The 26,679-nt window shown below is 44.4% G+C and overlaps 1 protein-coding gene and 1 long non-coding RNA gene across 2 annotated transcripts in view; one reads left to right on the plus strand and one right to left on the minus strand.

The window, feature by feature from the left end:
* LOC138515906 (alcohol dehydrogenase 1-like) overlaps positions 1-19,664 on the plus strand; it is a 75,962-nt gene extending 56,298 nt beyond the window's left edge. The window contains exons 6-9 of the mRNA XM_069630668.1: positions 6,987-7,247; positions 8,106-8,241; positions 16,459-16,597; positions 19,404-19,664. Coding sequence (XP_069486769.1) covers positions 6,987-7,247; positions 8,106-8,241; positions 16,459-16,597; positions 19,404-19,446 — 579 coding nt within the window. The 3' untranslated portion in view covers positions 19,447-19,664. The remainder of the gene's footprint in view (positions 1-6,986; positions 7,248-8,105; positions 8,242-16,458; positions 16,598-19,403) is intronic.
* LOC138515908 (uncharacterized) overlaps positions 1-23,937 on the minus strand; it is a 125,015-nt gene extending 101,078 nt beyond the window's left edge. The window contains exon 1 of the long non-coding RNA XR_011282181.1: positions 23,856-23,937. This is a non-coding gene — a long non-coding RNA (uncharacterized lncRNA). The remainder of the gene's footprint in view (positions 1-23,855) is intronic.
* Positions 23,938-26,679: the final 2,742 nt, after the last annotated feature.

Here is a 26,679-nt window from a genome sequence, read left to right on the forward strand (position 1 = left end):
AGAGAGAGATCTACCCCCAACTCGTTGCTTGGAGAAGCGGCTGACCCTGAGGGAGTTGGAGGCGGACGAGCAAAGGGCTTGAGAAGGAAGATATTTAGGAAGAGAGAGTTCAAGGTATTTTGGCCCCAGGCCCCAGAAGGCCTTGTGGACAATGCAGAGGGTTTTGAACTTAATCCTTGCAGCCACTGGGAGCCAGTGTAGAGATTTCAGTCCCGGAGGGATACGGTCCCTGGGCTTGAGGCCAAGGACAAGTCTCGCAGTCCTGTTCTGGATGAGTTGCAGAGGGCGGAGAGTAGAGGCAGGCAGATTTAGATAGAGGCTGTTACAGTAGTCCAGCTTGGAGAGAACCAGGGCTCTGGAGACAGTGAGCTTCTGGGGGAAGGAGAGGAAAGGAAGAATTCCTCTGAGGAGGTGCAGCTGGTAGTGTGACTTCTTAGAGACGTCAGATATGTGAGGAGAGAAGGAGAGTGTGGAGTCAAAGATGACCCCTAGGTTTTTTGCCTTGCAGGTAGGAGCAGGAAGAGGGCCAAGAGAGGCCAGCCAGAGAGCTGCAGGGAAGGAGGGAGTGGGTGTGCCGATGAGTAGAATCTCAGTCTTACTGGCATTAAGGCAGAGGTCATTGGCGGCACACCATTCCTGGATAGCAGACAGACAGTCAGAGATGAGGGAAGGAGAGGAGGAGGCCGAGGGTAGCCTGAAAATGAGCTGGGTATCATCCGCATAGCACTGAAAGTTGGGGCAGAGAGCGGCGATGCGGTGGGCAAGGAGTGCCAGATACTGGTTCAACAGCCAGGCAGAGAGGTTAGATTCCTGGAGGACACCACAGGTGGAGAAAAAAATGTCAGAGTGGAAGAACCCCAGCTGGACCTGGGAGGGTCGATTGGAGAGGAAAGAGGTTAGCCACACCAGAGCCTGACCAGTGAAACCCAGGTTATCATGGAGGCGGTTGAGCAGGATGGCATGGCCTTGCAGGTAGGAGCAGGAAGAGGGCCAAGAGAGGCCTGAAATGCAATTTCTAACATTCAATTCGGCAGTACATGGCCCCCAATGAAGAAGAATTTTAGTGATTGAACTCACCTGCTTGTCTCAGAACCTAATCATTCTGATCCAATTAAACAAAGCACACAAATACAAATGATGCTATATCATCAGAGGCTTTGATATAATGAGAAAGGCGCCACACCCACTTATTGAGCCAGGTTAGGGGGGGGAATGACAACAATGCACACTCCCATGAAAATGACAACAATGCACACTCCAGGGAGCCCATGGAGTGTCCATTTCCTGTGCTGGTTATTGGGCCGGATTTCCCCAAATCTGTGATGAGCCAAAAAATGTCTCCTGGATCCAGGAAATGCATTTTCACTCTTCATTTATTTTAATGCACTCTAGCCCTGATTTACAAAAGCACGTTTGAACTGGGAAACTCCATTGAAAAAGGCTTTGTAAATCAGGCCCGAAGCCTGCTTGTTTACTGAAGCCCGGATTCAACTGTGATCGCCAGGATAAGGGTTGAGACACGTACCCACAAGACCACTTCCACAGATGGGTAGGAGCGCTGTGAACTTGCTTGTTAAGTTTGCAGGAGAACAGGAACTATTCAAGCACAGACTTTTTTCATTTTAAAAGGTGTGCACCTTTTATACGTTGCTTGCAACTTTATAGAAAGCGCTTCTCCCTTGAGTGATTTTCTAGGTGTTCATGATTAATCTTCTGAGAGGCAAATGATTGTGTGGGGCAAGGGATGGGCGGTGGGAACAATCCCGCCATCCCTCCCGTCTCTCTCTCCCATATGGCTGGTGGGATTCGAAAGAAAAAAACTGCCAGGTTTAGTTTTGTTTATTTCGATTGCAAAATAATCATAAATCAGATATAACATAATCAATTAAAGCAGTCTCAGCCGTTCCGCACCATAAAACTATGAACATACATAGCTAAAAAACACACAAAATATGTAAAAGAATCACATGGAATGCATACCACATACAATATTACATACATATATTGAAATATTATAATACAATATAAATATTATATACAAATAAATAAATATGTAGCTCATCCTGCATGAGGGTCTTTCTAATTCACAGTGTCTCTGATAAAAGAAGAAAACGACCCAGCTATGGCTATAGCTGGCACAATAAGCTAGTAAAACAGCGCAGGCTAACACATTTTTTTTTTTTTCTAACTGGCCTTAGCTTTTTCTGACAGACCGAGATAATAGGGTGGAGAGAAAAAGAGAAAATGCGCAAAGATTCTAGATCAGTGATGCCAAAAGGACACAGATAGGACTCAATATACTTCCCTAACCACTTTCCTACAACCTCATTTAGAAGGAGGAGATTGAATTTATGTTTTTATTTATTTATTAAGGATTATTATACCATCGCGCCACATGCTCGTAGTCTCAGGGCGCTCCAACAACAAATAAACACTAACAAGCAAACAGACAGGTTAAAACAATGCGAAGAAGAATGCCGAAATGGAACTCAGAGGTCAAAGCAGGGAATCCAGATCAGATAAGAGGCTTAATCAGGTGAGAAATTGTAAAAGGAAGTTTTCAGATCCTTCTTGAACTGTGTTGGTGTTTCAACAGCTCTGATACTGAGAGGTAGCACATTCTTAAATCTTAAACATTAAACAAACTAAATGAAATCATGTACTAGCTAAAGGACCCCATTCCCTGCAAGATGTCTGCATGTTAAATTTCTAAATGGGCTTTATTGGAGGGTTTAGAAAGGTCCACATTCACACCTCTGGCGTTGAGCAGGTCCAGTAGCAATGGATGTTCCTTCCCCTTACTAGATCTCTCAGCAAGTGCAGGCAGGTCAAGCCAATGACTTGCATTTACAGAGACCAAAGTTGTTTTGACATGGATTAACCCATTCATCTTGTTGGTGCAAAAGCCACTCATTATGGCTGTAAATATCTGCCTCGACAATACGGCGTCTGGCTTTTCCCAGGTGGAAAGCCACATCAGAGCAGGAGCTACTGTACATCAATCTTCAATGTCACCCAATCCCAGTTCTGAGCGAACAGAGAAGGTGGGCGCACCCCGCGGGAGGGGTAATAAAGATCTACAAAATCTGTTTTATATCCATTGGAGTTTTCTGCCAGCTCTAATACGCAGATCTCAGCACCTTAAAACCCAATAGCACGCACCTGTTCATTGTAAACTTTAAACATTCATGCCACAGGCCGAGTTCCTATACCTTTTGAGAAATGATAGATCCCCCTATGGGCTTGAGACGTCCAAAGCACCTACTTACCAAAGTGTGATCTCCAATAGCTACACGCAGAGAAGCGTACACACAGATGATCAAAACAGTGCATTCTTTCCAGAGGACACCGGTTCACCAGAAAGACTCTGGATAGCTCACCGGCTTTACCCATCACGCTGACCGATGACTTGCCCATGTTTATTTTTTATTTTCTACTGGTCATGAAGCTGGCATAAGCATTCTGATGTATCTGTAGGGCATATGCTGTCCGTGCCAAGAGCCAGCATCATCGGTGTAAGCCAATGAGAGCCTACAATTTATACTCGAGACATCATTGGTGGCTTGATCCCAAGTGGATTGTAAATGAGATTGGATCTAACACGCATCCCTGTCGTAAATCCCTATATGTTCCAATGGGAAATGTACATCTCCCTCCCGAATGATATCAGACGACACATTATGTGTTTATGTGCAATATTACTAATAGCTTTAACAGCACATCTGGAAAGCCCACCTCTAAAAGTATCATGCACATCAGTGTCCTGTCAACCAGGTCAAATGACATGGATAGTTCCTTAACAGCCGGATAAACATTGCTCTCCTTATTGGTGGTGTATTTGGAGGCCTTCAGCATGAAGTTCAGAGACCAATGTAATGGACTCATTCCTTCCCTAAACCCAAATTGGATGTCCCTTATAATGTGAAATGAGGTTGTGATTAGTCCCCTTTTTTGTTGGTTGGTGCTTTTATTCCTCGATGCCAGGAATCAGCAATTACATTTCCCTGCGTTATAGCCAAGAAGAGTCTAAACCAAAGCAATGCCCATAGATGAATGGTTGACTTACATGGGTTCAGGTGGGATAAGGTCTGGCACGGGAGACTTATTTTGGTTTTGAGTTTAAATTGTTTTAATGACATGGGAATAGCAAAAGAAAGCTGTCAAATCTTCTAATATTCTGGCCATTTAAAGAGCTTGAGGGATACACTTTTACTCCCCATGATCTTTTGAGAAAATAGCAGGGGTCAAGGTCTAAAAATGAAAGTGATGTGACTCATCAACCAATGGTAATGGGATGTGGCGTACCAGAAATTAGCATATCAAAGTGAAACATGCTCATTTCATAATAGTGGCTGTGCATAACCACCCAAATTGCACAGGACGAATGGCATTTGCCTTTCATAAAATCAACACACAGACAAAACCAAGAGAGGATATTTACTTCTTGTAGTGCTTTTGTAAACGTTAAAAGGTGTGCATGTTTTAAACTCCAAGAACCAACACAGAGGTTTTTCCTGGAACCTGCAGTACCGAAAAACGACATTTCACCTTTAGTCGTTTGTTATTGTTCATCTGGTTATATAGTGCAGTGGTGAAGTGTCTGGCCTGCAAACCTGAGGACTCTGCTTCGATCCCTGAGGTCGGTTCTAATTCGTGAATTCAATGAGAACATTCATTGTTTCTCATTTTAGCTGGGGCGACTGAGTCCACCCTCTGAAAAAAGTGGGTGGACTCCGTCCACCGCATCTACCCTTGACTTGCGCCCTGAAAATAGTACTATAGTGGGATATCCAATTTGATGCTTGAGCATTGGTCTCAATCCTTTTCCAGCACTGCACATTGCTGACTGTAAACAAGTAGACCAGCACCTCCTGACCCCCAACAATCGAAGCACTCGTACAAAGGAAAAGCATTGTGGGTACTGATCTTGAATTCAGCTCTGTTGGGCTGTGTGCACTGCGCATGCAGTCTGTTCCTTTGCCTCTCCATGTCAGTTTTCTGCCGCAGCTTATTAAGGGCCCGATTCATGGCATTTTTTGCATGGTTCAAAGTGACTTTGCACTGCTGAAAAGTGACTTTGCACTGCCGACACAAACCCTGATTCATGGAACTGTGCAAAGTGTATTTTTGCAGTGCAAAGTACGTGCAAAGTCAGTGCAGGCATTTCTGCAGTACAAAATGACTTTGCACGGACTTTGCACTGCAAAAATACACTTTGCACTGTTCCATGAATCAGGGTGTTTGTTGGCAGAGTCACTTTTCAGCAGTGCAGTCACTTTGAACCGGGCAAAATTCCATGAATCGGGCACTAAGAGTTGAGCTGGACAGCGGAAGCAATGAGGAATAACCGTCGGCAAAGGGATGTTCCTTCTCATTCTGGTTGCATTGCCCCTGAGCTGCAGGCAGCATTATGCATCACATGACACGCGTCAGAGCATGTCTGTGTTCTGTGCTGTGAGTTGGTACTTTGCCCGCCAAAACTGAATGTAAAGAGAGGATTTGTAATTTCGTCAGCCCATCATTTCTTCTAGTTCATCAAATTATTAGCACATGTGTCCGCCTTTGATAAAAAATCAAACAGCTTTGACCATTATGAATTTACAGAGAAATACACAATGTTATTAGTATACCTTAATTACCACCAAGTTAGAAAATATACAAGTTTCTGGTGGGGCTGCCTACACCATGTGTACCATCCAATAGCAACCAGATAATCTGTATGCTGGCGCAATGCAACCTAACATTCTCCACAGCCTGCAAGATGCACTTTACATGTGCCTTACCAAGATAGCAATTACCAAGGGGCCCTTTTATTGTGGCGGCACAAGTGAAGGTTCCAGTACAACCGGTACTTTAACTTTCGTCACCGGTGCTTCATGGTGTGGAGCGCTATTCATGCCATACCTAAGTATCCCAGGAAAGCCACATCTCTTCATAGATTTAAGCTATTGATTTTTCCAATGGTTTCACTCAAAAGTAAGCCTTGTCATTACTGTAGATGATAGTATGGATAATAATGCGAGCAAAGTCTAGTGCTTGGTAAAGCTCAGGGGTCACTATGCACACAAACCTTACATTCACAATACACTTCCCCCAAATAGAAACTTGAGATCATGGTGGACACACACAGTGCACCAAACAAAATCCAAGTGAAGTAAACACAGAGAAAGATCCCTTCATGGGACAGAGATCGCCATTCAGGAATCCACCTCACACCAGCCCCAGGTGCCACGTGAGCAAGCACGTGTCCAGAAAGCACCTGGCAATGACCCTAGCCAGAAAGGTCCTTGCAAGATAGAGTCCAGAAGCATCCATCAAGCTCCACAACCTAAGCCACCTATAGCACCTCAAGTCCTACTCCCAAGGAGCTACTTGATGCTTATTTCAATCTCTCTGCTGCTGTGACTTGCTTCAGCAATAATGTGTGGCACTTTAGGTGACTCATTCAGAAGATTTAAGCTTAAAGAAAACGCGACCACATTGATTTTAGAAGGGTTTACAGTCGGAATTACTGCTATTAATGATTGTCGTATCTAGAGTTACATCAGAAACAAAAGCGCCCTCGAGTTTAACTGTTAACGCCTTTGACAGCACAGAAGAGCATTATTTGAAGACAGACCGTTTGATTACCTCATCTTAATATTTGACTTTCTTTTGACTTTGTCTGTTTCTTCTTCAGAATTCTTAGAATATTTTCCCATTTTTCTTTGTAAAATAAAAAAAAGCATAATTGGTACAAAAGAAGTTCAATAAGCTGATTAACCTGCTAATACGCTTACATAATAATTTTAATTTATATTTTATGTTTTTACGTTTACAATGAAATGCTTTTGCTGTGTCCTGGATTTAAATATAAAAAATCATAATTTAGCAAACGCTAATTTACTGATATGAAACGGGCCAGTGTTATTCCATTTTGAAACTAAACCCTATGCACTATGAGCTTCTCATTGCACACTGCCTTTGTTAATGTCCATGTTGTTTAGGTTAAAAAAGGATCAACATGTGTTGTGTATGGCTTGGGTGGCGTTGGCTTGTCCACTGTCATCGGATGCAAGATAAATGGAGCCTCCCGGATCATTGGAATTGACATCAACAAGGAAAAGTTTGTCAAGGCTAAAAAACTAGGAGCCACAGACTGTATCGACCCCAACGACTGCAGCAAGCCCATCCACGAGGTGATAGCCGAGATGACGGATGGTGGCGCCGACTACTCGTTTGAGTGCATCGGAAATGTTGATACTATGGTGTGTATCCATGTCTTTTTCTTTTCTTTGTCATGTGCTGAGTACAGCAATAGGTGGAACATACAAGCACCTTGAAGGTGCTTGGCACACAGTAGACAGTAAAGCACAGAGGCAGCAACACATTTATACATGGGAAGGAGATTATCCGTTCTTCATCACTTCCTGACGCTTTCAAATGCTCTTTCTAATTCTCTCACACTATTGGGCTGACTGAGACGACTGTCCAAATGTTCATTGACTATAAACCGGCAGGTGGCTATGATGAGGCAGCCTGTCATTGTTGACCTCGAAACATTGCCCAAAAAGTTGGGCACGAAAATTTGAGCTGAGGATCTCAGAAACCGACTCACACATAAAGATCATACATAGAACCACAATGCAGAGAGGCAATCCCTCATTGTACACTTAAGTTTACAACTAAAGGTGGGAACATGTAAGTTAGTTTTTGTACTAACAAAAAACAATCTATTCATTTGATAAAAAAATGTGATAAAAGAAGTGATTTTTTACCAAACATTAACAGTGTTCTAAAAAAATGAATTCATTAAAAAACTAATTCTAACAAACACGAATAAAAAAATAAGCTGATTCGGTGCTTAAAAAAATAAATTTAAACAAATCCAATCAATTTATTACAAAAAGTAATTATTCACTTTTAAAGAAGTGTTTCGTTAGTCACTGATTTGAATAATTGACTGTCTGGAAAATACTCAATTTATCTGATTTTAAATCTAATGCCCTAGTCACTCACTGTTTGACGATCCTTTTTCACAACAGAAAAGATGGAGAATTAAGCAATATTTCATTTTGAGACCTAAAGACTTGCTTACATTTTTCTCTTTATCTTTTATTGCTAAGCTTTCTGCCATCAAGTGCTCCCACTATGGATTTGGCGTCTGCGTGATCATTGGCGTGGCTGCGTCCGATGCCAGGATCTGCATTGATCCCATCCTGCTGCTCACTGGCCGCACTGTGAAAGGAGCTTTCATCGGAGGTAAAGAATTGCATTATCCATCAAAAGCCTATATATAGAGGCTGAAAATCCTCCTTGTGGGTGCCATATGCAATACTTATTTCCATAAGCAACCATTGCAGCTCCTGGTTTGTGGAACAAATATTAGGAAAGCATGGGTGCCAGCAAAGGTCTTTGGTTTGGTAGACCCTCATGAAGGGGATCTGTTTGTTGGTGCCAATCGACGCGAAATCGCCACATCCTTGTTCACAATGTCTTTTGTGGTGGTACACTGTGCTTCTGCTATCATAACAGTTGGCTGATCAAACACAGAAATTGAGTGAATCAGACGTGAAATCTTTGTCATTGTAACAAAATTCATCAGTCTCAACTGTGAAAGGTAAACGAAGAAAAATGTAGCAGATATAGAGCACTTTTTAAATCGACATAAAGTGCGTACTATCAACTAATTTACAGATGCAACAATTCTTTGAGTTTCTTTGTCTATAACACAAAATGTACTTGCTTAATACAATGTCTGCTTTATATTACCCAACCTGTCATGGAATCACAGTGACTCGTATTTTTCATGTATTTATTTTATTTATGTATTGTTTGCATGCTAGGCGCTTATACAGGAAATACATTCTGTTTCAAACGCCCACAGGGCAGCAGGGAGGGAACATGGGATAGCAGTACAATTAAATACAAAAAACTACAGATGGGAGGCATGGCCGAAACTGCTTTGCCTTGTGAGTATTCAGAACATGCAAGTGCAGGAAAGAAGAGGGCAGTGGGGTAGGCACTTTGGTGTCCGTGCTCGAGCGTGAGCCGCAGATTAAGTGCAAGATATGGTAAGTGCTATGCAGCCAGGAGCTGTGTTGGATGGAAAGCGCAAATCTTCAGTGCAGAGAGTGTGCCGAGGCAAGTGCTGAAGGAAAACAGATGCTGGGGAGATTTGGTGTGAATTGTCAGAGGCCCATAGGATGCATAAGGGTCCAAGACACCAATCGCAGCAACTGTGGGATTAGCAGAGGAAGGAAGAAGGGAAGGAAGAGTCTTCCGGTGTTTCAGAACTCTGGATGGTCCTGCTCAAGACGCAGTGTGAGGGCAGGCTGCTCCAGAGGAGGGATCCAGCTGAGGAAAACGAGCTGCCTCCTGGTCTCTGTTTAGCGAAACGCTTTACACACCGAGAGTTGGTGCCAGAGGAGCGTAGATGTCTAGAAGGAGAGAATTTGGTAAGAGAGAGTTGCAGATAGTATGGCCCCTGGCCCCAGACAGCCTTGTGGATGATGCAGAGGGATTTGAATTTGATCTGTGCAGCAACCAGGAGCCAGTGGAGGCTTTTAAGGGTAGGGGAAATGTGGTCCCTGGGCTTAAGGCTGAGGATAAATCTTGCTGCTCTATTCTGGATTAGCTGAAGGGGTCGCAGAGTGGAAGAACGTAGATTGAGGAGGAAGCTGTTGCAAAAGTCAAACCTAGAGAGAACCAGACCTCAGGAAACTTTGAGCTTCTGTGGGAAAGTGGGAAATGAGAGAATTCCTTTGAGAAGGAAGAGTTGGAATTGGAACTTCTTGGCAATGTTCTGCTTGTGAGGGAGGAAGGATAAAGAGGAGTGAAAGATGACTCCCAGATTTCTGGCTTCAGAAGAAGGAGCCGGGGTAGAGCCCTAGGCGGGAGGCCAGACAGCAGGGCTCCCAATTGGAAGGATTTCAGTTTTGCTGGTATTCAGGCAGAGATTATTGGAAGAGCACCAAGCCTGGATGGCAAACAGGCAGTCAGGGATGAAGGAAGGTGCGAGTCAGTCAGCAGGAAGTCGGAAAAAGAGTTCAGTGTCGTCTGCATAACACTGGAAGTTGGGCGGAGATGGAGGAGATGATGTGTGCCAGCTGAGCAAGGTAGATGTTAAAGAGCTAGGGGGAGAGGATAGATCCCTGGGGGACACCACAGGGGGAGAAGGAAGTAGGAGATGAGAAGGTGCACAGGATGACATGGGAAGAGCGGTCAGTTAGGAAAGATGTCAGCCATTCCAGTGCCAGTTCCGAGATACCAAGGGTATCGTGGAGCCTTTGTATGACTGACCCTTACTTTGTATTACTCCTTGAGCTTATGCTGCTGCCTGCTCTTTGTGAAGCTACATGCTTGCAATGATTTGGATAAATGTTGGTATTTATTGGCCAGTTGACCATTTCCTTCAGCTGTACTCTACCGTGTACACAAAGCAGGGCAAGTTCCTTTTGTTTGCTTCTCGTTGTGCTCTACGTGCTGATTGAAGGGTTTGCGTACCCCCTTGGTTATACCCATGCCCCCGCTTAAACGATCTGGTAGCGTACTCACCAACTGGGTTTCCCCTTATTTGCATGTGCACATTCCACATGCAAGTAAAGAAAACCGTGTTTCAGCCAGCACATGTCCAATTGCAAGGCACAGCAGGTGCATTGTTTGGTGCAATTCACTAGATTGTAGGCCACGACAGTGATATTCTGCAGGCTCTGCCCTCTGAAGTGCACCTGAAGAGTCCAGTGCCCTTCAGAGCTTGCACAAGACAGTGCCATCACAGACTGAACGCAGAATGGAGGGCACAGACGAACAGCAGTAAATACCACCATGGTCTTTGTAGATGCCATTGCAAAGAAAATCAATAATTGGGGGATGCAGGAGATGCAATGAAAGTGAGGGTAGTCAGGGACTGCTACCAGCCTGTTGGGGTCCCCCAGTATTCCTACTTCCTCTCAGCATCAGGCCGTGGCAAGAGAGAAATCCTGGATCTGTGCCTATCTCTCTTTCGGGAATGCACTTACTCAGATAGTGTTCACTGGATGCTCCTGGTAGAGGTCCACAGTCCACAATGGGGTCAGTGTTAAGAGTCTGTTACCACTCTGGGCAGACACTGGGCAGTTTCACTGAAATAACTTCCAATTTCCAATTGGTGTTGAGCTTTCTGAAATTAGCTATTCACAATCTCTCTGAAGTGCATAACTATGGCGCAGCCCGCTCTCAACATTATCAGGAAGTTTGTGAGACAAGTATTTTGCTCAGAAACTCAAACCATTTTCTTTCCTTCAAAATGGTTTGATTTAAAGTGAACATAGTTAAGCACTAGGGCAACATTTGTTGAATGTCTTTATTTTTGTTATGGCTGTTCTAGAAGGGCGTTCCTTAGTGTTCCTGCTGCACTCACCTGGCAACAAGATACACATATGAGCCAACTAATTAAACTATAGTGCCACATTGCAAGGTCAATTAATAGGTGTAAGTGGTTCTTGGCTCAAGTTAATAGGAATGATCAAAGCAAAGGCATTTAAAGAGGGCTATATATGTTACCATCTGGTAATGGCACTGGGGGGGGGGTGCTTATTGCTATTAGAACATTGAACCCAATAAGGTTAGAATGTTCTGCTGAACACAAGGAAGGACAAAGGAGAAACATTGGAATGTTGTGACAGAACACATATACAATGTATTTGCACCCGGGGAAGGGCACTCAACCAAACAGTTGGCTGGAACAGCGAGCAAGAATACACACTGTCCTGCCCGCTGTTTCCAGCCACCTAAGGTGCCATATACATATTTTTTCAAATGTGGGAAGGCAACAGTTTGTTTGTTTGTTTGTTTGTTTGTTTTATTTCTAATGCGCTCCAGATCCATAGGTAGAAGGGCGCAGCAGGTAGGATAATGCGAAGCTTACATCGTTACAGATTATACAGGATACAGTAAAAGGTATACATGTTATACAAGATACAGTAATGGATATTATAGATATTATACAAGTTATACATATTATACAAGATACAGTAATAGTATACAAATGTGCAGGACCATCATCGTGCAGGTCGATGAGTTACATAGAAGATGGTACGCATAACATATCGTGAGACAGAGGAGAGGGACCAGTGTCAGGTCTGGGAATACTATAAACCTATATCTAGTGGTCATTGGAGATAAGATATTGGATAGCATTCCTTCTGAATAGTGGGTACGGCTGATCTGCTCTTAAATTGTTGGGTAATAGATTCCAGGTTTTAGCCGCCTTCACAGGGAAACTATTCCCACCGACCGTGGTTAGTTTAAATCTAGGTACTACCAGACAGTTAGTGTTGGTAGCTCTAATAGGTCTGATGGAGGTTTTTTTTTGTATTTTGTTCGTGAGGTAGCTTGGGGCGGCGTTGTTAAGAGCTTAATGTGTCAAGGAGATCATTTTTAATTGAATTTTGTGGTTTGTAGATAGCCATTTGTGTTGACGTCTAATGGTGGAAATGTGTGCTCTTTTATTTATGCCAAGCGCTGCTCGCAAAGCATTGTTTTGGAGCATTTGAAGTTTCTGGATGGTAGATTTGTTGGTGCCACTGTAAAGGGCATTACAGTAGTCGATCCTGGAGAGGATAAGTGCTCTAGCCAAGATCATGCAACTGTCATTAGAGAGGAAAGTCTTGCCTGCTCTTATCAGTTTGCAGGTGTAGGCGGTGGTGGAGGCCAAGGATTTTAGTTGTTTGTCGAATGATAGTGTGGAATCCAAGTAGAAACCGAGGGTTTTTACTTCCTTGGAGACCCTGATAGGATTTCCATCAATGTTGAAGGAGGAGAATTCCTGACCTAATTTTTTGGTGTTCATATGTGTTCCCAGGATTATCAACTCCGTCTTGTCGTCATTCAAGCACAGGCCATGTGTGGCCATCCATGCTTGAACAACGAGATATACCCTGTTCACCAATTCCGAGTCCTTCCTATGATCCCCAGAAAGCGGGAGGAGAATCTGTGTATCATCTGCATAGTTAGTGTAGGTGATACCCAGAAGGTCCAGATCATCGAACAAGGGTTTGGTGAAGATATTGTATAGGGTAGGCGAGACACAGGAACCCTGGGGAATGCCACATAATATAGGGGTAGGGTCAGCTGCGGCCAAAGGGGAAAAAACTCTCATTGTTCTTTCGCTGAGGAAAGATTCTAGCCACTTGATGGCCTCAGGAGAGAAATGGGCAGCAGAGTCCAGGTGTTTGCAGAGTACCTTGTGATTGACCAAGTCGAATGCTGCTGAGAGATCAAGTAGGAGCAAGAGTGCTGTTCCTCCTCCATCCCTCAGCTCGTCGACCTGCGTCTTTAAATCAATTAAGGCGGTTTCCGTTCCATGAAGTGGACGGAAACCAGATTGTCTTGCTCCTAGGAGCTTATACAAGTCAAGCTGTTTTTGTATCTGAATATAGGCGGCTTTGTCCAATATTTTGAGGGGGAATGGCACAGTGGTAATGGGGCGGTAGTTGGTTGGGATAAGTGGGTCTAAGGTCTGTTTTTTGAGAAGTGGGTGCACCCAGGAATGTTTTAAATTGGCTGGGATAGTGCCTGATGTGAAGGAGGCATTGATTAATTTAGAAATAAATGGTGAGAGGTCTCTGGCAGCGTCTTTTATTAACTGTGCTGGGCAAGTATCGCCCTTGCAGTTAGATGTTTTGAGTGAAAGAATGATTTTTTCTACTTCTAGTGGGGATGTTTTAGAGAAGTGAAATTTGTTGTTTGCCTCTGGTGGGATGCTATGTGTAGAGGTATTAGGGGAGTGCTGAAGGTTGAGCATATCTTTTTTTTGTTGTATTTTGGTTTGAAGTGTATTGATTTTATTTGCTAGCGCATTTTGAATATCTGTGCACCAAGTCTTATCCTTGGTAACTAAGTCTGGTGTGGCTAATTCCTTCAGTATGATGAAGAGTTCTCTCATGCTAGAATTAGAGTTAGTGATACGTTCATCATAGGAGTTCTTTTGGCAAGGTTCACTTCTTTTTTAAAGTGAGAGGAGATAGAGGTTAGTTTTGCTTTATTTTCGATAGAGGGGCATAGTCTCCAGGAATTTTCACTTTTTCTTTTTAGGAGTCGTAAATCTCTCAATTGGGGAGTGAACCATTTGTTAAGGTGCGCTTTAGGTTTGCTTTTTCTAAGTTTGAGCGGGGTGATTTTGTCTAGTGTGTTGAGCATAATCTTGTTATATTCTTCAACTAGAGGACTAGGGTCTAGATTGTCGGATAAAGCATTTAACGTGGGTAGGATGGCGGGGATGACTTTTTCCGCTGTAATACTTTTTTTGTTTCTGGTTAGACAAGGAGGTGCTAACAATGGGACCGTCGGAGAGGGTCTGGCTGTAGATAGGTTAAAGGTTACGAGAGAGTGATCTGTCCATGATTGGGGAGAGATGGAAGTGATAGAGGCTGTGCAGTTGTAATCTGCTATCCAGTCTGGTGTTCTCCCTTTGGAGTGAGTGGGTCTGTTGACTTTCTGAGACAGGCCTGATGCATTGATAGTATTGGCTATGTCTGAGGCTTGTTTGTCCATAGGGTCATTAAAGCCAAGGTTAAAATCTCCTAATAATAGAAGCTGGGAGGTAGGTTTAAGGTTGTTGGTGATTAGGCTATGCAAGTCCTCGTCGAAGGTACCGAGAGGACCTGGGGGTCTATAAAATAAGTGGATGGTGAGGGTTTGTATGTTATTTATCTGGAATTTAACCAATATATTTTCACAGGATTGTAGGATTTGAGGAGGGGATGTTCTGAGAGAGAGGCTCAATTTGGAGATGATGGCAATTCCACCACCACAGTGAGCATCTCCTTGTTGAATCCCCACCTCCTCACCCACAAAACAAACCCCTTCCTCAACCCCTTCCCCCTCCCCACTTATATACTGGACTGGACATATTTGCTTGGGTCCCGATGCTCCTCCCTCTCCCAGCCGCCGCCAAGCGCAGGCCAATCTACGGAGAAAAAAAAGGAAACTGTTTGCAGCCCAGGCAAATCCCAATGTATTAAAAGCAATCATGCCCCAGCAGAGGGGCGTAAAGGCTAGTAACAGTCCACAGCCCTCGCTGAGGCCAGAACAATGTACGCCCCCCAGCTACGGCATGATTGCTACATTATTGCCCTCTGAATTTTCTGAAATGTAACAGCCAACATTTGAATGTTCTGATTAAACTTTATAGACCAATATCAAGTTAAAAGTCAAAGTGCAATGAGAGCATTTAACAAGGTTCATGGGCCCATAGTACCACTTCGGGCTGAGGGTGCATCTACAAAGATATTATAACCCACGTAACTCTTGAAAGTTCCTGCAGCCAATTCCCTGCACCATCGAAGTTGACTTATTACGTACAGGTTGGAGGGAATTGGCTGTGGTATGTGCATCGCAGTGCCAGATTAAACCCTGTGGAGACACCTAAGCAGTAAAATGGTGCCCCACCTTGCAAATTATCTCCGAAAACGTTTTAATTTTCTGCACCTTTTTATTTTGATCCATTGTCGCGGGGCCCGTAAAAGGAGTGGGACCCATAGATTGGTGCCTAATTAGCCTAATGGATAATCCGGCACTGGTGCATCATTGGAATGTAGTGTTCTGAACAATCTGCGGGCTATACAAACCATTCTATGTGCTCTATTGTTTCTTATAGCCTGCAAATCTACCACACACATTCCAGCTGTTACTATGTAGGGATCAACCCCACATTCGGGGGCATACAGGGCTTGTAACAGACCACCAGCCCAAGCCTAAAGTAGGCACAAGTGTAGCATAGGCCTTGGCAAAGAATGTGACCCTCTAGCGGCCCCTTACACTTCCAAAGCTTCCGGCAGGGTGCAATTACTTTACGTTGTTTTCTTTCTATGGGAGATAGGCTCTGTGCATAATACGAGTGCCCAATCTTCAGTAAAAGGGAAAGTCAAACAAAGATGGCCGCCTTTATGGAACTAGAAAACAGAGCAAGTCCTTTTTCTTTTTCCATTGGGAGGGGTTGTGGCGGCTGGGACAAAGAGGCCCGGTGCCAACTAGGTAAGTGGGATGGGGCCAATGGTGCTGACGAGGGCTGGATTCATTTGGGGCTGTGGTCATGATGGTGAGGGAGTGTGAAGGTGGGCCACCGTGTGAGAGAAACATGGCCTTGATCTCTGGGAGATGCTCAGGTGCCCGAGAGAACACAGCCAATCACCTACAGATACTACTTTAGTTCCTGGTCATCTGATTGTCCAAAGTAATTGTCTGGGCTGTGAATGTTGTATTTAGTATATATGTCCTCAGATAATTATGGGCAAATAAAGTCTTATTCTCAGCATCACCCCAGGTAATCTTCAAATCATATCCGATTACCACTGCTTCAAGCAATCAACGATAGTTTGAAAGAAAATGTTCTTGCATTAATTTTGATCATTGTGTTGGTTAGATTTGATTGTACGCCAAATGTGCAGATGCCAGAACCAGGTGTCATGCTGACATTAATGTTACTTTTACTTTTAGGCTATAAGTGCAAAACTGCCATTCCCCAGTTGGTGACTGAGTATTTGGCAAAGAAATTTGAAATGGAAGAGCTGGTGACACATACAATGCCCTTTGAGAAAATCATGGATGGATTTAAACTTCTGCATGAAGGAAAGAGGTGAGTTTTATCACCCTAGAGATACATTCTGGTGAGAAAAGCGCCATCTAGATGCAGGTTTGTGTACTTGTTTTTTCGACATCGGGCGATTTTCGGCAAAAGTTGCAGATTATGAGAACGCCACATTCTGATCCCTAATCAACAGTGACGATCGATCGAGAATCCCTTTCTCATGAGTTGGAAGTCACCCTGCCGATGACATGAACGTATAAAGGGCTTTTCTGAATTTGACTTTCCCATTGAAAAACATTTTGTGAATCAGGCCCATGATTTGCACATTGCGTTCTGAAACTGAAGGTTTCTGCGTAGGATGGGTTATAAAACACTGACAATGAATGAATAATGCATTTAGTTAGTTGCTTGTCGTTTTCAAATAGCTCACCCAGTCACAGTTTGTTCCATAGCTCTTTGGTAGTTGTAGTCCTCCATGGAGTCTGGGAAACCTGATCTGTCAATAAGGATTCTAGATGGAAGGGGAAGCCTGCCCTTTGGGCATGTTTGCATCCCATATAGAATCAATCAATATCTTCTAACCGTGAATACAGAATAGTTATTAATTCATGGGGCCCAGTGACACATTAAACCTGGATCACCTCTCTGTCGCTGAAAAACCCTTTTGACTCCCTGACATTCAACATACTTCTGCATCTAGAACGTGTGATACGCCTCTGGATCTGAATTGACCATGCCAAGTGTCGCAGCCCCAATTGCCTTGAAGAAACAGAGGCACAAATATTTGCTCTAAGAAAATGCACTTTAATTCCTTCATTAAAATCTAGGAGCTTTATCCAGTGCAGAGCAGCATTTTTGCACCTCCTTTTAGCTCCCGACAAGTGTGTCTCTTGGGCATTGCGTGTATTTAATTAATTATTTTTGTTATTGTTTTTTTATAATGCGTCCAATATCATACCCGAGTTAGTTCGATTACTAAGCGCAGATCCAGAATTCGAACCTCTGTTGCTCTGCATGGTCTTGCTTCCATTACAAGTGCGTTGCCCCCGTGCTATCCTCCATTCATACATTTCCTTAGAGCTCTACCTCAAAGCAGTTAGATGAATAAACACCAGTGGACGATGCGCTCCCAGGGTGTAATTTCACCAAAATGCCAGGGGTAGCAGAAGTGACATCACCCGACCCTTGACCTCTGATGATATCACAGGAAGAGATGTCATTTGACCACACCCCAAGTGACATCACAGGAAGCGATGGACACAACCTTTCACCCCTTGAAAAAACAGGAAGTGTCATCACATAGCCTTGTTTCTAAGTTTACTAAGAAAAATATGGTTACGATATCACTGTAAAGATATACATTTCATACAAGAATGGACCACCATATTTATCATTAATATCAGTGAGTATAGGCCCATTATATTACCAAATTACTGAGAATGCAAGCAGACGTCCAAGGCCAAACACTAATGGTGTGCTATTATATAGCACTTATGTAAAGTGTTTCATATAGAACACATATACATACAATATCACCCAGCTTGTGTTGATACTCATTTATCAACTTCAGCAGGCTGAGTTCATCTTGCCTGGAGTTGAACCTGCAAACTGCAGATCACACACACATTGCAGCAGCGAGCACCTAACCCACTGAGCTATTTTACCAGCTATAGCTATTAGAAAACCAGCTACTCCAGAAAGAAAGAGCTGCATGCTGCTGGCTACAGCCCAGGGGCCTCAATTAAAACATTTTTTTTACAAAAAATAAAACAATATTGTTTGAATTCTTTTTAGGGGTAGCAAGGGAGACCTCAGGGGATGCATGTGCAACCCCTGGCGACCCCTAAATGACGTCCCTGTGTACTCCCTTCAAGGCATCGCTAAATTCATTAGGGCTTATGTATAAACAAGTTACTATAATGAACTGTGATTTAGTCCGGCCCTACTGCTGACTTACTTGTAGTAGGTCAGGAGTAAGTCTGAGCTACACATAGTACTTTTTCTGGTGAATCGAACTGCCCTCTCCAGGTTTAAGCCAATCGTATCTCAGATTAACATCTGAATTGGCTGCTCTGAATGCAATGGTTTCGCATGTTCATTTACTCATTTCAAATGATATATTTTTGCATTTGAAAATGTACAACATGACCACATTTTTGAAATAATGTTCCTTCGCACTTTTAGCTGAACACGGTTTGCTTGCTACTTGCGCACAGCAATGCACAGACGCACTTTGACTGTATTCCGATTTATGAAATGACCCACGTTTTCAGGATTGTGATATGTATGTTTTTGTGATATTACCAATTGTTATTGATTTTGAAAGTATCGATCTTTGTTAAGGGAACAATCCACTTAGCAGCTAGTATTAGGCTGTGCTGGCTTTTATGGAAACACAGTCTGAAATAGAACCTTTTGCTGATTATCATGTTTTTGTATGTTGGCCCACGTGCTGACTTGAGTACTCATAACAGAGACTTTGCATCGGTTCAGATGCAATCCTGCACAGTGTTAGCTCTAGGGAAACATTGGCCTCGTGCAGCAAGCGATATTCATTCAATGCATTTTTGCACCAAGGCAATGTAATAACAAATGGCGCTGGAACTCCGGCGCATCTTTGCTGCAAACATGAATTGAAAACATGTGTTCTGCACTAGGGGCAAGTTTGCCCCTCAGCTGATACAGTTGAAAGCTGCACTTGCACTGATGCAAAGTTTCTGCAATGATGTCCCTGGAACCCTGAGACCAGCCTTCTTAAAGCAACTCTTGCATGTCATAGGCTTTCTTGTGCATTTATGTGGAAATGAGTCCAGAACTCGCTGAGCGGCAGCTAATCACTTGCATTTCTTTGCAGTATTCGCACCGTCCTGAATCTACATGGAGGGAAGAAATGCTAGGATCCGCCTCGCCAGCCGTTTTTTACGCAGGCTTCTTCCGTCTGCATTGGCGCTGATCGCACCCAAAAGTGAATTTTCTGAAAGAGCAACTGAAAACGCAGAAATGCAAATTGTCTAGTCGTAAATCTTTGTGTTATCTTGTAGCGTTTAATGGAATGTCGGGGGCATTTTAAAGTACATGTAATTGGAAGAAATAAATATGGCTCTGCCTGAATTTTGCTACGTCTCTTCAAGTCTTTACAACAAAGGAATTCCAGTTCTGTCGCATTGTTGAATCTCGTGCCACGTGTAATTAAAAAAAAAAAAAAAAACTATTCCTGTAACAGCACCTCGACGCCCACGGGCTGTGTGAGCGCTTTAAAAATGCAAAATAAAATGTGTTTCTCCTCAAAACCTTTCCTTTGCTTAAGCCTCTTTTGCTGTTTTTCACGATGTCCACACCTTGCTGTGACCCCCCACAACCAGGGTCATCTTAACAGTTTTGGGGGCCCGGGGCACAGACAGCCTTGGGGCCCCCCACCCCCGAAACCCATGTTGCCCCCCGAAAACATGTCCTACTCCCACCCCCCTCCAAACCCATGTCGCCCCCGCGACACGACACCCATGCCCCCTCCATATATCGAGTCTAATTCAACAGATACTCCTCTAAGCTTTAAATGGATTATCTATTTGTTAATAAAATATACAATTAAACAAACTTCACATATCTCACTGTCGCAGTGTTTTGAAAGTTAATGGCTTAATTGGAGTTGGAAACCCGCTACTGGTGTAATAAAAATGGCTTAACCAGGTCTGCCTTCAGCTGCTCGATTTGCAAGCACTGTGCGTGTCCTTTACCAAAGTCCTGTTAAAACCAGGCATTGGCAAAGCCAACAGTTTTGGCTTGTGTATAAGTATTAGGCATTTGCCAGGCACTGCTATTAGATGCCGAGGTAGTACCTCAGAGGTACTCACACCATTTTGCACCTGCTACCATCAATGACCAGTTAATACCATTCCAGTTGTGCCTGGCAAGTGTCTTTCCCATGCCTACTAAAAAGCTCAAACGGTTGGCATTGCCAATGCTTGCTTTACTAAGCCATTAAGCATGTGCAAAATGACAGCAAAGGGCAGTTGCAATAAGCATAGTGTGATCCTGTGGACTCATCCTTTCATAAAGGCATTTTGGGCTGAGGGTGGGAGGGTACAGAGGCTCCATCACTGCTGACATTTTCTAACATCAGCGGATCATTTGCATATCTTTGGTATTTAACAAATGTGACGTAATAACTGTTCTGACAAATAGCATAATGGTGCAGATAGCGATACTATCTTTATATGCAAACCGGGTTTCGCCCGAAATTCAGAGGAGCACATTGAAATGTGAAATCTAATGTTATGTTAGTTTAATGTTAATGCATTCCACTTATCACTTTAATGGCTTAAATTACTGCCCAGGCAGTAGAGTGTGGATCTGTATATACAACATTCGGCAAACGATCGGAGCAAAATCAACAAGCAGTAAGATTTACACAGAAATATTGGTAGAGGAGGGTGTGGACAGCTGCGGTGAGCGGGCACGTTGCTAGTTCACAGGTGATCCTAAGGGCCACTATGGTGTGGTAGGACCGTTAGGATAGCATGCTTCTGTAATGCGAGGTCGACAGCAGGGAGTGAGTGCTTGGGCAAAAGAGCAGGCATTAGCGCCTGTTTGAGTGTGGTTAATTGCACTCGACAGCAATGCCGGAAGTGAAGAGAGGTAGAGGTGGGGTAGGTAGTGGGGTACACGCCGCAGTCTCGGGGGCCCAATTGGGTACGCTAAGGAGAGGAAGGTGGCCTGTAAGGTATGGGGACACGCTACAGTCGGTGAAGGCCGTGGACACAGCAGTGATATTAGCTAAGTGAGGCACTGCAATTAATGTTAGCAGGTACAAAGAGCAAAGTGTAATTACTGCAGACTGCAGTCCCCCATCCTGTGGCTCTGTCCAACCCTGCTGAATACAAGGCCCAGGCAATCATTCTGTGGTCCAACCTTGCAGAATGCAAGGTGCCAGTCCCCCAGACTGTCAGTCCGTGGCCCATCTGCACAGAATGCAAGGTGCCAGACCAGTCCCCCAACCCTGCACACTGCAAGGTGTCAGTCTCCAACCTTGCAGAATGTAAGGCCCCAGTCCTTCATTCTGTGTTCCAACCCTGCAGAATGCAAGGCGCCAGTCCCAGCCCTGTATAATGCAAAGCGCCAGTCCCCAATCTGTCATTGGGTTATTAACCCTGCTGAATGCAAGGTGCCAGTCCCACGACCCCGCAGAATGTAGTGTGCCAGTCCCTCATGCCCTCTGTGTCCTCTCAGACCAGGGCCCACCAGAATGCCCTGCAGACACCAAACATGCTCCCTACCACAGAACCAGCGTCCGCCCTGCAGGCATCAGTAAAAACACTGCTCGGCGCAAATAACACGCCACTGGAGCGCCCGCAGCCGCAATCATTTCAAACACCGCCCGGCGCAAAGGGCACGTCCGCTCATGCAAGACACTAAAACCAAAGGGGAAACATAGATGGGCACGAACGCATACTTGCCAACATTCTGTGACCAAAAAGATGTAGGATTTTTCAAGTTTCAAAATAATAATTTGCATAACAATTACATCACAGGCAAATGCAAAACATGCATTGTTGGTACCATTGAACCATTCTAAGCTACACAACCCATCAAACAGCACAACATGGAAAGATTTTCAAATGTTAAAAATGTATAATTCTGAATGTTAAGTTAACACCGCATTCAATTACCTAACTTCACAGAAGGTAATCACACAAAGCTGGCAGTTTGACACTGCTCTGTACCAGCAGCTGGGGCAGTACATATCTATTCCTGCAGTGCAAGTTGAACACTGAATGACATGGAGACTGACCCCACTCAGTCTGATAGGCAGATGTTGCGATGGGCTGTGCAAATGCTTAGGAGTGCCCCCCCCCCCATTACTCAAGCCCATCTCCATGATGAGGCAGGGGGGGATCGCATGAACTGTAAGTGCGCCCATCCTAAGAAGGATACATTGCTGTGTGCCCCCACGAACCGGTGGCAGCAGCCAGCACATCTGGAGAGCGAAACTGGGTATTGATGCCCCTGGGGCTTTTGAGTTTTATTTCACGATATCTTCAGATTGCATTCCAGGTTGGATTGACACCGCACACCCTGCTTCTTCGCTTCGTGCATTCAATCTCCGCTTATGTTATGGTGGCTGTTCATATAGTACCCTCACTGCCCGGGAGCCGTTTCAAAGTGCTGAGTTGGGAAGGGTCAGAGACCGGAGGGCGGGCATGAGTCACCATGAAATGGAAGGAGGCACCATATTTGGTGAGGGAGAAAGAGGGTGAACGACGTTTCGAACCTGGCAACTGTAATTGTGCATTCCAAGTGAACAAAAAACTTCAGAAATGCTGTTAAAGCTACCTGTTTTTTTTAATGTTCCCATTTGGGCATCTTTTATTGAATCTGAAAGACGGGCACGTGTAGATGGTGGCCAGTTCTGTCCTTCGGCTTCAACTGCAGTCTTTGTTTCAGGAGAGAGAGCGCAGCCAGGACAAGTGCACATGCAGCTGGGCTCCTTTCCCAAACGGGCTGCTTGTCGCCTCTCGCTGGAAACTTGCGAAACCTAGCAAGTGCATTCTGTTGGGTGGGCTCGCTCCGTAAATGAAATTGTTGGGAATGATGGATGCTGGTGATCTACTAAAGCGAGTAAAGGTACATGCTAGAGACTCTTGCCACCTCCACCCGGCCAAAACAGGGCTCCCGCTCCTCAGAGCCTAACCGGAGATCTCGCTGGGACCATTTTCACAGCTGCTGCTGCCGTCTCTGAAGCGCTGTGGGCCTGGCTAGAGAGTGTGTGCACGCCCTTGCCGGCCGTTTGCACACTTCTTTGTTTATTGCATCACCCTGCTAATGGGCAGCAGTTTGAAGCAATGGCTGCAGCACTCACTTCCCATTTTGGGGCTTGATGGATGGACCTGCTCCCATTTCCAGCTGCCATGTGTCTGCAGCGTGTAATTTGCCATCAGTCTGTCTGGGGTGGGGGGGCAAGAATGGGGCAGGCCGAACAGGGGCCAGGTGTGGGAGGAGGGGGAGGAGCGGCAATGGTATGCCCCCGCTATGGGCACAGGAGTAGGGAGGTGGCGGGGAGCTGGCTCTCTGGCCTCGTTTCCTGTGACTGCTGAGTATGCACTGTGTTCGCCCGGCCAGTCCTTGGTGTGAGATTGAAGCCCGTTCCCCCCTCCCCCAGTGATGTGCGCGTGAGATGTTGCATGGCATTCATCGCCTGCTCCTCCACGCTCCTCTATAAATGATCGCCTGTGGGGTGGGCGCTAATATTGTCACCGCATGGCTGTTCTGTGCGGGTTCACTTCAGTGAAGTATAGTGTCTCTCACTCACCGTCGTCCTCATCCCGAACCTCAGAAGCCTACAGCACGCGCTGCCTGCTGCTGGCTGAAGGTGAGGAGGCTGCAAGCTGCACAGCAGTGCACTGCACACTCCAGCCCAGTGGGCTGGCACGTGCTGTTATTCCCTGGGGGTTGAGGGTGGGGGAGGGGAACCCACAAGCAAGAGATGTTGTCAACAACACTTGCTCGTGGTCCTGCGTCATTCTCCTCACCCTCCCCCACTGTTGTTGTTCAGAATGAATGATCAGATGGGAATCGAAACCACAGGTCCGTGCCTGCTTCACAGAATAGATCAGAGTCAAGATTCAGCCAGGAACAGGAGCTGGGGCTGCACGCATGCTGCTAAAAAAAAAAATAATAATTAAAAAAAATCACCCACAACTCAACTTGCTTCTGGGGGCCCCCTCCAGTGACACCAGAATTGGGTGCCCGGGGCACGTGCCCCATTTGCCCCCCCCATAGAGACGTCCCTGCCCACACCCTGGCACCATGTTACCCGTTCTGTTTCCTTAAACCATGCTTGGGTGCTAAAAAGCGTCTCCCGCTTCAAGCATCTGGCCCCATTCTGCTTGATATTTATTTCTGGCTAGAGATTTCAGCTGGCCAGAATAACATTCAAAGGGATGCTTGTATTTCTTCCTGCACGTTTACTTAGTGCAGCAGAGGCCCACAAACCACAGAGTCCAAACCACTGCAGGTTAATATCTCTTGTTTATTGGCGTACGACCAAGGGAAACCTCGGAGAGACTTCTGTTCTCATTTCAGCCACAAATCGTCGAGTGAACGCGTAGCCGACATCTAAAAAGGATGCTGCCTTCCGTAGCATGTTTGGCTGCTTTCAGCTGACAGCTACAAATTTGAAATACGAGTGTTTCGAGTTGAATTTATATCAACATTGGTGGTACATAAGACATTAGTTGTTTGAGCATTGGAATAATTCCGGCTCCTATCTCGAGATTTAGAATTCTTTTGAATTCACTTTGAGTTCTGGTTGCGGGTTTGCCCGTTAAGAGCATGTGACACTGGAAGCCAGTTGTAATATTTTTTAATTGGTTCTCCTGATGAAGACGTTGTTCCATTCATTTTCAAACGTCGAAACCGGTAGAGAAAAACATCCGGGGATGGCACTTGTTATTTTCTTGTTGAATGTAACCACCCAGTGGAATAGAGCACATCTTGGACAATTATTGTGTTGATACACATTCAATGTGGATGAAATGAAATGATAAAGACTATGTGGGGCTAACTAATGAAGTGCTACTACATATATATTATATATGTTCAACTTTTACTGTGATTGAATGAGGTTGAGTGATATGAGTTGCGAATGATGGTGTGATTGTTGAGGAATGATGGTTGTGTCAGGTGTACTATGCTCGACTGCAATATTTTTGTAATTGAATGTGTACATTAATTGATGATTCATTCATTGTGGTAAATAATGTATCTTAATAAATAAATGTTTGATACCTTTATAAATTATAAAACAACCTCTGGACAATTTTCAGTATAGTTTAATATCTAAGTAAATCAGGGCACTGCAAGTTAAACAACAAGGGAGCACATTCTTTAGTGCAGTGGTAGGACTGTAACAATACATTCTCCCCAGATTGGAGAGGCACCTTTGAGCCCTCATTCAGAGTTTTACAGTATGTATCAAAAATTAAATAATTGAATTCCTGCACATTTCACGCCATTTTAAACACACTTTTTCATTTTGGCTCTAAGATATAGCATGCTATAATTCAAATACCACTTTGTTTTTACTGAATACCACAGAACGAACAATGAGGGCTTGAGTCTCAAACTCTTCAGGCAACTTTGCAAGCCCTTACATCACTATTTAGTCATTCTCAGTGAATGTTTGCTTTGCTATTTTTCCTACTCTTTCTATGGTTTGTAAGTATGTGAATGATTCTCAGGGCCTGTTCTTATAAACACCTTTTGTATGGGTATTGAATTGATGTTTACCAGGCAATAGCATTACATGCCCTTTTCTAAGTAACAACGCTTACACAGTACAATTTGAACAGTAGCAAAGGACAGAGACAGAGAGAGTCTATTTGATTGCAATGCAATAGAAAAGATACACTGGCATCATGGACCCTTATAACCTTGAAGCAGCAACATACGCCAGCCCAAAGATTCGAATTGTAAAAGTAATGGAGCAGTGACAAGAAGAAAACTGTATCCTAAAACAAGGGGCCTGATTCATAGAAACCGTGCAAAGAACCCGCAACGAACGTATTGTGCACGTAAAACAACTTTGCGAGTACGTGCGTGCAAAGGTTGTATTGCCTGCTCCATGTATTCATAGAATTATAACCCCAAAGTAACATGATGGGCAAGTAGAGCCTGGAACGCCCACAAAATGCCCCCCGCAAACCAAAACTAGCAACATATATCAACCTTTGCACCTACATAAACCCAACAAGCAAGCACCCCAGTAATGCTACAGGTCATAACCCCGCAACCAAGGTAACACCACCGCGAGACAGCGTATAAACCCCCGTAACCTAAAACAGCACTCTGATGATCTGCGTTCCATTTCACGTAACTCATGGCAGCGCCTGGATAATCTGCGTACAAACCCCCATAATCCAAGCCTGCACCCCCCCCAATCTACAAACAATCACCCCTATGTCCAAGTGGCACCTGAACTATGTGGTGTCACCCCTAAATTGCTGTATAGACCTTACCTTTGCACTTGGATACTACGCACACAGTGCTCTGCCTCCCATGTGGCGATGAGTCCACAAGATTTGCATGTACCTTTTCCTGACGTGAAGTTGTGCGCTGGATTCCATGAATTCTGC

The sequence above is a fragment of the Ambystoma mexicanum genome, chromosome 6q (assembly GCF_040938575.1).
Source record: "Ambystoma mexicanum isolate Mex_15411 chromosome 6q, UKY_AmexF1_1, whole genome shotgun sequence".
In the NCBI taxonomy this organism is placed as follows: Eukaryota; Metazoa; Chordata; class Amphibia; order Caudata; family Ambystomatidae; genus Ambystoma; species Ambystoma mexicanum.